Source organism: Girardinichthys multiradiatus, chromosome 3, assembly GCF_021462225.1.
Source record: "Girardinichthys multiradiatus isolate DD_20200921_A chromosome 3, DD_fGirMul_XY1, whole genome shotgun sequence".
NCBI lineage: Eukaryota > Metazoa > Chordata > Actinopteri > Cyprinodontiformes > Goodeidae > Girardinichthys > Girardinichthys multiradiatus.
In genome coordinates this window covers 44,103,918-44,114,754 of record NC_061796.1, presented here as the reverse complement: position 1 = coordinate 44,114,754, position 10,837 = coordinate 44,103,918, and the positions used below count along the sequence as shown (strand labels likewise).

The 10,837-nt window shown below is 38.8% G+C and overlaps 1 protein-coding gene across 1 annotated transcript; it reads left to right on the top strand.

The window, feature by feature from the left end:
* Positions 1–5,285: 5,285 nt before the first annotated feature.
* Positions 5,286–10,286, top strand: LOC124866156 (protein NLRC3-like). The gene is made up of 3 exons (XM_047361833.1): positions 5,286–5,422; positions 8,438–8,657; positions 9,355–10,286. Exons 1-3 carry the CDS (start codon positions 5,405–5,407, stop codon positions 10,284–10,286), a joined length of 1,170 nt encoding a protein of 389 aa, XP_047217789.1. The 5' UTR covers positions 5,286–5,404.
* Positions 10,287–10,837: the final 551 nt, after the last annotated feature.

Genomic DNA, 10,837 nt, shown 5'->3' with positions numbered 1-10,837 from the left:
TGGTGCAAAAATACTCTTTTAGACCTGTCAGTTTTGGCATTTTTATATATGCAAATAAAACAAAAGAATTTATATTTAATATATTTTACTACAGTAACAGAGTGTAACAAGTGAACAAGTTCCATCAGCTATTAACTTCCGATTGCCCAAGACACCTTTGGAGACATGATGAGGATGAAGACTTTAGCGGAGAATAAGAGTTCCTGAACATCCTTAGGGAATTTTTGAGGATGATGAAGCATGGAGACCTTGCTGATGCTCTATTATCCAGTATTACATTTTTTTCTTCTGAATGTACTGTAGTGAAAACCTTTATTTCATCCATTGATATGACATATTTGAATTACTTTGTCCAGCTGATGAGTAGATTTAATGTTAATCAAACCCATATTAGAATCACTACAAATTTGGCAATCTTTTAGGTTTTATATGTAGAATATCAGCCAATGTTTTCCATCACATAGAAATGCCGGGGACTTTTATAAAATGAAGACCGACATGAAGGAAAGAACAGCGGCTGTACAGTCAGACAACTACCACTGTGGCCTTCTTCACTAGATAAAACCATATTGCCATGTTGTCCAGAGATCAATTTCAGACAGTCTATCATGCAACAGCAGGGTTTAGAATAGGTACGGCTCACACAGAACCTCGAGGAATCAAGCGCCAACTCCAGTGTGCCAACATATCTCTGAATATGGTCTGGGGAAGGTAAAATGAGCTAAATCAGACCACATACAGATGAATTCACTGACAATAATTAACCAACCACATTAAATATGGATGGCGTTTAAACAACAAAGGTAGAGATTCAGTAATCCAATACCAGAACAAGTGGACTTTAGGTGAAGTTAATTGATAAAAAAGAAATACAGTTGACCAGTGTGGGCGCCATAAGATGACTTACATAATATGCTGTATTAGATGTTTCATAAATAAATATTTAGTTCACATTATTACTTTTAAAACAGGATTCATGAAAATGTTGTCTCAATGGGTGAATGAAAAGTTAGACAATCACTAGAATAGAGGTTGGTCAGGAAAACAACATATAACATCTAGGGTTACACAGACTTATGCAGACTGATCAAACATCACTGGGGAGTAGCAGTTTAGCCCTGCATGTAATCCATTGTGTTGGTTTTCTTTTATAAAGGTCAGTCTATCATGAGCCCATCTAAGAACCAATTCTCTGAAGATAATGACCAGCAGCTCACAGCTGAGAGGTAAAAATGCTGAATGAAAATCTCTAACCACACACACTAACCCTTGGATGCTTATAAAGATAATTTGCTTGTTACTGCAAATTTTAGATATAACATAAGGTTTGTTGCATGAGTCTAGTAGTTTGTGCTTCTAACATAACTCTAATTTTTGCTTCATTTGTTTCAGGATCAATCTGAATGAATCAAAATTTGCTACACCAAACTATGTGTCACCAAAAGATACTAAGTCCAGGGATGACCCCTTTGTTTTAAAACAGTAAGAATCATTCAAAATGTTATAGCACTTTTGCTTGTACAATAAAATGTCATCAATGCATTTTTTGACCTTATATATTTACTTACATGTATGACTCCATCAAATATCTTTGGCACGGTTCTCACATTTTTTTATGGTTTTGATTATTTTGTCAGGTTTATCTTGGCTTTTTGTCTCTTTGATCATCTTTTCTTGTTACGATCTCTTCCCCTTCCAATGAATTGATGTAAAACTTTACACACAGTTGCATTGTGGGCACAGTGATTGAATAATGACCAGGCTTCTGATGATAATGAATGTCCCAACAGTGACTGGGTCCAGCCTGTTAGTCTGCAGACTATGTTGATTTTTAGGACGTGCATTGGAAGCAGCGGGTTAAGATGGCTTCTCTTCTCGCCAGAAGGGTTTTCTTCTGCAGTTAATCACTTCCTGCTGACTCATGCCTTGGTAGCAGGAAAATGACAGATCCAGTAATCACATGTGCCATATCTTGTTGGTTACAAACCTCAGAATAGTCATGATACTGAGAGATCCTTCATATTCCTGCTTCTTTCAATATTTGGCAGATCTATTTAGTATTCACATTTTTGGACATTCGTTCCTGCAGGACATTGTTGTGTTCATGAATTTTATTCATCTTTTATTCCACTTAATTTTAGGACTCACCAGAGAAGAATCTGCTTTCCCAGAATGAATTCTTGGATTATCCGCTCAGTTTCAAAAAGAACAATTATATTCTTTTTTCTTCTTCATTTTGCCGATGCTTCTCTTCTAACAGTTATCATACGTATCATTTGAGCTGCAGTTTCTATCATTGTCCATAAAAATATGCTTAATAATAAACTTCCTGCATAAAAATATTTAGTGTTTTATAAAAATATTTATTGTTAAGGATCCAGGGTCCTTTGTGTGTGTTGTCCTGTGGTGGACTGCAGATCTGTCCAGGGTGTACCCTACCAAATGACCAGTGGAAAAGCAAAAATAAGTCTGTGTCTGGTAGATGCTGCCAGTATATTACAGACCACATTTGACTACGCTCTGTTTTCTTTCACCTGAAATCTAAAAACACTTCTTTTTTTCAGGAATGAGCAGAAAAACTCCAACTGTGCTCCAACAAGCTTGTTCCTGGAAAGACAGAAATCCATGGATTTTCCTCTTAATTTCCATAGGTGAGACGACTTTTCAATATAAATCAACAACACTTCATCTTTTAATGTACCATATGACCACTCCTTTTTCATAAACACAGTCTTACATGTTTTTTCAAGCAGAATCCGTCAAATATCTTACCTTAACCAGATTTTTGAACGTTATTTTTTATATCTTTTCTTAAAAATCTGGAAAAACAAACCGAAAACTATTTTTCACCCGAGTTTTATCAATTCCTCTTTTCTATCAGGACTGTACAAAAAAGTCAGAGCTGTCCTACACCAAACACTGCATCCTTACACAGCAGCAAATCTATGGATTACCCTGTTGGGTTTCAACAGCATTCATTGTTTGGGTAAGAAATAAGGACATGTTTGGGTTACATTTTCATGAACATGTTGAGATACAAAAATGACTGCTTTAGATCATTTTATTTGTTTTATACCCCTTTAATTTTCTACAATTTTTACATTACCACCACAAACTTTATTGTATTATGAGATTTCAAGTGGTTGGTGATCATAAAGTGGTGCTTCATTGTGAAAAAGTAGTAAGAAGCTTCTACAAAATCTGAATTTTGTGTCATGCATTTCTATTCAGCAACCCTGGGGTAAATCTTTTGTAGAAACACCTTTTGCTGGAGGTGCAGCACCAATCTTTTGGAGAAGGCCTCCAGCACTGTTGCACATGTAGAGACTGATAATTTTGCCCAATTTTTCATTGCAAAAAAGCTAAAGCTCTGTCTGAATGAAGGAGATCATCTGGTAACAGAAATCCAAGCCTTGCCATTGATTCTCAGTTGATTTTAAATATGGACTTTGACTGGGCCATTCCAACATATGATTATAAATCATTTCATTGTAGCTCTGCCTGTTTGTCTAGGATCATTGTCCTGGTGAAAGGTGAACATTCTCTCCATTGTCAAGTTTTTTCTCAGCCTCTAACTGATGGACCTGCTTCGCTGCCATTCCTGAGGAAAAGTACACCCATGGCATGATGTTGCCACTACATATTTCACTATGGATGTGATGGATATGTATAAGATGATGTGCATATTAAGACCAGAAACAGAGGACCCAAATTCAGCCCAACACAAAGTAAAGAGTTAAAAGGTTTATTCAGCAAAACAGGATCAGCACACAGGAAACCAGAAGTCAACTTCCACGAATCACTGAGGACGGAAAGGAGAGTCAGAGGCTGAATAAAACTGTGGATTTTGATCGAGTTGAATAAAGCCACTATAACCTTCTCAGACTGGAAATGAAGTCCAGAACCCAGAAGAGGAAGTAATCCAGACACTCTTTGTGGAGGCGTTCAATAGACTGGAGTCGGATTTTTGACTGATCCAAATCCTCAGAAGCTGTGGTCGGAACACAGAGAGCAGGGACAGTCCCCTTGACTGCTGCTCCAGGCAGGCATGAGAGGCAGGCGGATGCAGGCTGAATAAACCAGGGGCTTGGCAGGGGCGTAAATCCGTAACCAGAAACAACACCAGGATCGAACACGAGGATCCAATCCGTTGGACAGGGGGCAGGCAGGAGGGAGAACTCCGTTAAACAAGGCAAGGTCAAAGAACAAGATCAGGCAGGAAAGAACACTGGATAAGAACTCACAATAATGTTTTTGAAAATCTGGTACCGTCTGCCTGTCCGAGGGCTGTATATAACTGCAGTCAAACGAGTTTGTGGCATGATGGTGATTGTGCTCCAGCGCAGCAGCAGACAGGTGAAGCAGATTTGTTGATTGTATGCCTGAGAGCAGGGCAGAGCAGGTAGACGTGCCAGAATCATAACAGTGCAGTGTTGGCCAAATGCTTTCGTTTTGATATCATCTGAGTGGAGCACCTTCTTTCGCATGTTTGCTGTTATTCCCACATGGCTTGCTTTCAATCATGGCTCTATTCTTTCCACTTTTCCATAATGACCAGATTTGTAGAGTGTACAACTAACCTAACCTGTGCTGTCAGCAGAGTCTCCAACTGGAGTTGTGGATGTCTGCAGCTCCTCTAGAGTTACCATGGGTGCCTTGTGTGCTTCTCTGATTAAAGCTCTCCTTTCCTGGCTTGTCAATTTAGGTGGAGAGCCATGTAGATTTGCTGCTGTCACATACGCCATCCATATTCAGATGATGGATTGAATAGAGCTCTGTTAGATTTAGCTTTCCCCCTAACCCTGCCAGCGGTGTTCCTTGGTCTTCGTGATGCTGTGTGTTCACTAATGTTCTCTAACAAACCTCTGAGGCCTTAACAGAACAGCTGCATTTAAACTGCGACGTAATTACACACGTAAATCATCTATTTACTAATTAGGTGAGTTGCACAGGATTTTATTTAGGGGTATCAGAAAATAACTAGCAGAAAATAACATGTAACAATTTCCTTCCACTTGACATTTATGCATACTTTGTCTTGGTTCCAGCAAGTGTAATCCCAGTGAAATACATTAAAGTTTTGGTTGTAACATGATTAAAGTTCTGGGGGTGTGAGTACTTTTGCAAGGTGCTGTACTTTTAACAGTGTCTCTCAATAACAGATGTTTTTAAACCTTATAATGTATCCGAGTGCAGAGCTAAAGCATTCAGTGGTCAGTATCTCCCCTATTTTGTGTTTTGAAGTGCAGATTTAGGTAGACTTATTATCTCCTATCTGGAAATGAGTTAATTTCTCCATTTTGAGATCTAGAAAGTCCATCTTATCTTAAATGTCTCAAGTTTTTTTGAAATTGTCCACTGCAATAAATTATGACCTCTCCACCGAACACCCCAGAGGGCAAACATGGACTCTGTATTTAAGGTCAGTAACTTTATAAGTGAACAAATAAACTAACAAGGTTGCTATTAAAAAGAAAGTATGTAATTATCAAACAATTTAAAAAGAATTTGCCTCCTTACATATTTCTTTTATTTTTGATTTTCTGTCACACTTAAATACAGGTCCTTCTCAAAATATTAGCATATTGTGATAAAGTTCATTATTTTCTATAATGTAATGATGAAAATTTAACATTCGTATATTTTAGATTCATTGCACACTAACTGAAATATTTCAGGTCTTTTATTGTCTTAATACAGATGATTTTGGCATACAGCTCATGAAAACCCAAAATTCCTATCTTACAAAATTAGCATATTTCATCCGACCAATAAAAGAAAAGTGTTTTTAATACAAAAAACGTCAACCTTCAAATAATCATGTACAGTTATGCACTCAATACTTGGTCGGGAATCCTTTTGCAGAAGTGACTGCTTCAATGCAGCGTGGCATGGAGGCAATCAGCCTGTGGCACTGCTGAGGTCTTATGGAGGCCCAGGATGCTTCGATAGCGGCCTTTAGCTCATCCAGAGTGTTGGGTCTTGAGTCTCTCAATGTTCTCTTCACAATATCCCACAGATTCTCTATGGGGTTCAGGTCAGGAGAGTTGGCAGGCCAATTGAGCACAGTGATACCATGGTCAGTAAACCATTTACCAGTGGTTTTGGCACTGTGAGCAGGTGCCAGGTCGTGCTGAAAAATGAAATCTTCATCTCCATAAAGCTTTTCAGCAGATGGAAGCATGAAGTGCTCCAAAATCTCCTGATAGCTAGCTGCATTGACCCTGCCCTTGATAAAACACAGTGGACCAACACCAGCAGCTGACACGGCACCCCAGACCATCACTGACTGTGGGTACTTGACACTGGACTTCTGGCATTTTGGCATTTCCTTCTCCCTAGTCTTCCTCCAGACTCTGGCACCTTGATTTCCGAATGACATGCAGAATTTGCTTTCATCCGAAAAAAGTACTGTGGACCACTGAGCAACAGTTCAGTGCTGCTTCTCTGTAGCCCAGGACTGGGGAATGCGGCACCTGTAGCCCATTTCCTGCACACCCCTGTGCACGGTGGCTCTGGATGTTTCTACTCCAGACTCAGTCCACTGCTTCCGCAGGTCCCCCAAGGTCTGGAATCGGCCCTTCTCCACAATCTTCCTCAGGGTCCGGTCACCTCTTCTCGTTGTGCAGCGTTTTCTGCCACACTTTTTCCTTCCCACAGACTTCCCACTGAGGTGCCTTGATACAGCACTCTGGGAACAGCCTATTCGTTCAGACATTTCTTTCTGTGTCTTACCCTCTTGCTTGAGGGTGTCAATAGTGGCCTTCTGGACAGCAGTCAGGTCGGCAGTCTTACCCATTATTGGGGTTTTGAGTGATGAACCAGGCTGGGAGTTTTAAAGGCCTCAGGAATCTTTTGCAGGTGTTTAGAGTTAACTCGTTGATTCAGATGATTAGGTTCATAGCTCGTTTAGAGACCCTTTTAATGATATGGTAATTTTGTGAGATAGGAATTTTGGGTTTTCATGAGCTGTATGACAAAATCATCCGTATTAAGACAATAAAAGACCTGAAATATTTCAGTTAGTGTGCAATGAATCTAAAATATATGATGGTTACATTTTCATCATGACATTATGGAAAATAATGAACTTTATCACAATATGCTAATTGTTTGAGAAGGACCTGTATTTCAGATCAAACATTTTTTCCTCAGACAAAGATAACCTGAGTAAATGGTAATACAGTGTGCAAACAATAATTTAACTTGATGGAATAAACGGCTTTTAACTGTTTGTGATTTCTGACAATCAATCTTTTATATTGCTTTACAGGACTTTTGGGCCACTATTCTTTGCAGAATTGTTTTAATTTAACCAAACTGGAAAGTTTTTAAGCATGAACAGTCTGTTTGAAGAAAATAAACACTACATCTCAAATGGATTTATGTCCAGACTTTCACTTGGCCACGCCAAAATTTTAGTCTGTTTTGTTTGAGCTGTTCAGAGGTGAACTAACTGCTGTGCTTTCCATCATTGTCCTGTTGCATATCCCAAGTGCCCCGACCACCACACTTCCACCACCATGTTCGACTGTTGGTATGATGTTCTTATTCTGAAGAGCTGAGTTGAAGTTTCACTTTTGTGTCCACAGAATATTTTTTCAGAAGCCTTGGGGATGATTCAGATGGAAGATGTTTATAAATGTGAGACAAGTCTTTGTGAGGAGTTTTGTTTTGTCTTTTTGTGGTCAGTAGTGGTTTTTGGCCTTGGAACTATATGGATGCCATTTTTGCCTGGTCTTCTTTTACTTGGTGAATAATGAGCTCTGACCATAAATGATTAAATTAAGGCATGCGGTGCTTTACATCTTATTCTTGGTAGTTTTGTGATCTCCTGGAATTTTCACCACTTTTTCATGTTTTCTCTCTTTGTGGATAAAGGCTCTCACGGTGGTTCAGCCTTAGAAATAGCTTTCACTCCCTTCCCAGTCAACTAGAGTGCATAGACTTTGGTTCTTATCAGTTCTTGAATTTATTTGGATCAGGCATTGATGTGTTGTTCTTTTGGCCCAATTCATGTTGTCAGACAGGTCCTATTGCAGTGATTTCTTGATTCTACTGGTGTGGGGGTAATCTGGCCGGTTAGTGAAATTGAATTCAGCTTTCCGAATAATATGGTTAATTACCACATTGCCTGGTCTTAAAAAGGGGATTATTTTCACATTTTCATAAACATTTGTTTAAAGATCTTGAACATTTAAGTGTGACAAAAAAGCAAAAACAGCAGAAATAAATACTTTTTCCCTGCGCTGTTTTGCATTACATATTATTTGCTGGTTTGTGACATAAAAGTACAGTTACCACAATCATTAAATGTAACAGAGCTGGTTTAGCATGATCAACAAATGTCTTTGTTTTCATGATATTTGTCAGGGCCGACATGAGTTTCTCCTTTTCTACCTCTAAAAATTTAAATTGCAACCCTGTTTTATTTCAGATTCTTGAAGGGAATGTCATTACTTTTGTTGAGAATGAGCAGAGGAGGTTTCATAAGCTTTTAGACCCAGAACACGTTCATAGCTCAGATGATGATGAGGAGGTGGTGAACTGGGAAGATGAAGAGCAGAAGAGATTTATCAAAGAAGCAGTTCTCAACATCACCCTGCAATTTTTAAGGAGAATGAAACAAGAAGAGTTGGCCTTTGCTCTACATAACAGTAAGAGAACTTACTATGATAGAATGCTAAAGAAAAAGCACTGAATTATATTTGTAATTTTTTCACTGGATTTTTAGATCAAGTTGTTTTGTCCAAGACATCAAAATGCGGGGATTGAAATAAATCCAGTGCTAGAATTCAATCTTTGTAAAGTATCCATAAAGTATATAAATTTTGCAGACAACTTCAAGAAAATCTTAAATAAATTACACTCTTGAATTGTCATGTAATAGTGGCACAAAATAGAAAAAGAATTTATATATATGTATATACATATATATATACTGTACTATTACTATACTATATACATATTACATATATAATAGTGGCTTTTTGGACATACAAGGAATTTGTTTTGGCGTAGTCGGTGCAATACAGTACAAATTAAACAGTACAAACATATCTACAATATAATATAAATATTAGTATAAATATAAATATAAATATAAATATAAATATGAGGACTAAATTAAGTCCATATGGACCCTTTCCTAGAGGTGGCTGACTTGGTGCTTTATTGTCAGTGAGAGTAGTTGCTAATCTTTAATTTAAAAATGGTTATTGTAAAATACCATAAGGACTTGGGATATGTGTCTTCTTCTATGAAACAGCAAAATCTTTTTTGTACTTTAAAGAATGTGTAATGTAAACGCCCATGTAGCGTAATTCTTTGTTTTCTCATTTTGGCTATTTACAGAGAGCGTTGCGGCCAAATGCCAATGCAAACTCAAATCTAATCTGATGACAAGGCTGGCATATGTGTTTGAAGGAATTGCCAAAGAAGGTCATCCAACCCTTCTTAATAAGATCTACACTGAGCTCTACATAACTGAAGGAGACCCCACAGAGGTCAACAGTAACCATGAAGTGAAATTGATTGAAAAAGCCTTCAGAAAACCTGTTAAACCAATATTAACAATCAGATGTGAAGACATCTTTAAACCCCTCACTGGAAGAGATAAACCAATCACAACAGTGATGACAGAGGGAGTGGCTGGCATCGGGAAAACAGTCTTAACACAGACGTTTGCACTGGACTGGGCTGAAGGAAAAGTTAACCAGGACATCCAGTTCACATTTCCATTTTCTTTTAGAGGACTTAACATGTTAAAGGGAAAAAAGTTTAGTTTGGTCGAACTTATTCATCTCTTCTTTCCTGAAATCAAAGAAGCAGGAATCCACAGCTTCGAAGAGTTCAGAGTTTTGTTCATCTTTGATGGTCTAGATGAGTGTCGACTTCCTCTGAACCTGAAGACCAAGGAGGTCCTGATGGATGATTCAGAGCCCACTTCCTTAGATGTCCTGCTGACAAACCTTATCAAAGGGAAGTTACTTCCCTTAGCTCGCATCTGGATCACAACTAGACCTGCAGCTGCCCATCAGATCCCTGCTGAGTTTGTTGACCTGGTGACAGAAGTCAGAGGATTCAATGACCCTCAGAAGGAGGAGTACTTCAGAAAGAGATTCACAGAAGAAGAGGAAAGCAGAAGGGTAATTTCTCACATTAAAATGTCAAGAAGCATCTTCATAATGTGTCACATCCCTGTGTTCTGCTGGGTCACTGCTACTGTTTTAGAGAATGCATTTAAAACCAAGGAGAAAAGAGACTTGCCCAAGTCCCTGACCTAGATGTATGTCCACTGCCTGGTGGTTCTCTCCAATGTAAAACATGTCAAATATGATGGAAGAACTGACATAGTTTCGTTCTGGACTCCAGAGACCAGGAAGATGATTCAGTCATTGGGGAAACTGGCATTTGAGCAGTTAATGAAAGGCAACTTGTTCGTCTATGAATCTGACCTGACAGAGTGTGGCATCGATGTAAGAGCAGCCTCGGTGTATTCAGGAGTGTTCACAGAGATTTTTCACTCACTCTGCCCCCCCCATAGGCCCTATGACTGTGCCATTGACCTCCTTCCTGGGGCTCCACTCCCCACCAGTAGGTTGTATCCCATCTCTGGACCTGAACGACAGGCTTTGGAGGATTACATTAATGACTCCCTAGCTGCTGGTATTATTCGTCCCTCTTCCTCCCCTGTGGGTGCTGTTTTTTTTTTGTTGGGAAGAAGGATGGTTCCCTTCGTCCTTGTATTGATTATCGGGGTTTGAACCAAATTACAGTTAAGAATAGGTACCCACTTCCTTTACTTTCCTCTGCGTTCGAACCAGTTCAGGGTTCT

What these genes read in the sequence shown, in the direction of transcription:
- LOC124866156 (XM_047361833.1), top strand. An exon ending in GGCCTTTGCTCTACATAACA is followed by an intron (nt 8,658 to 9,354) that starts GTAAGAGAACTT and finishes GGCTATTTACAG; the next exon opens with AGAGCGTTGCGGCCAAATGC.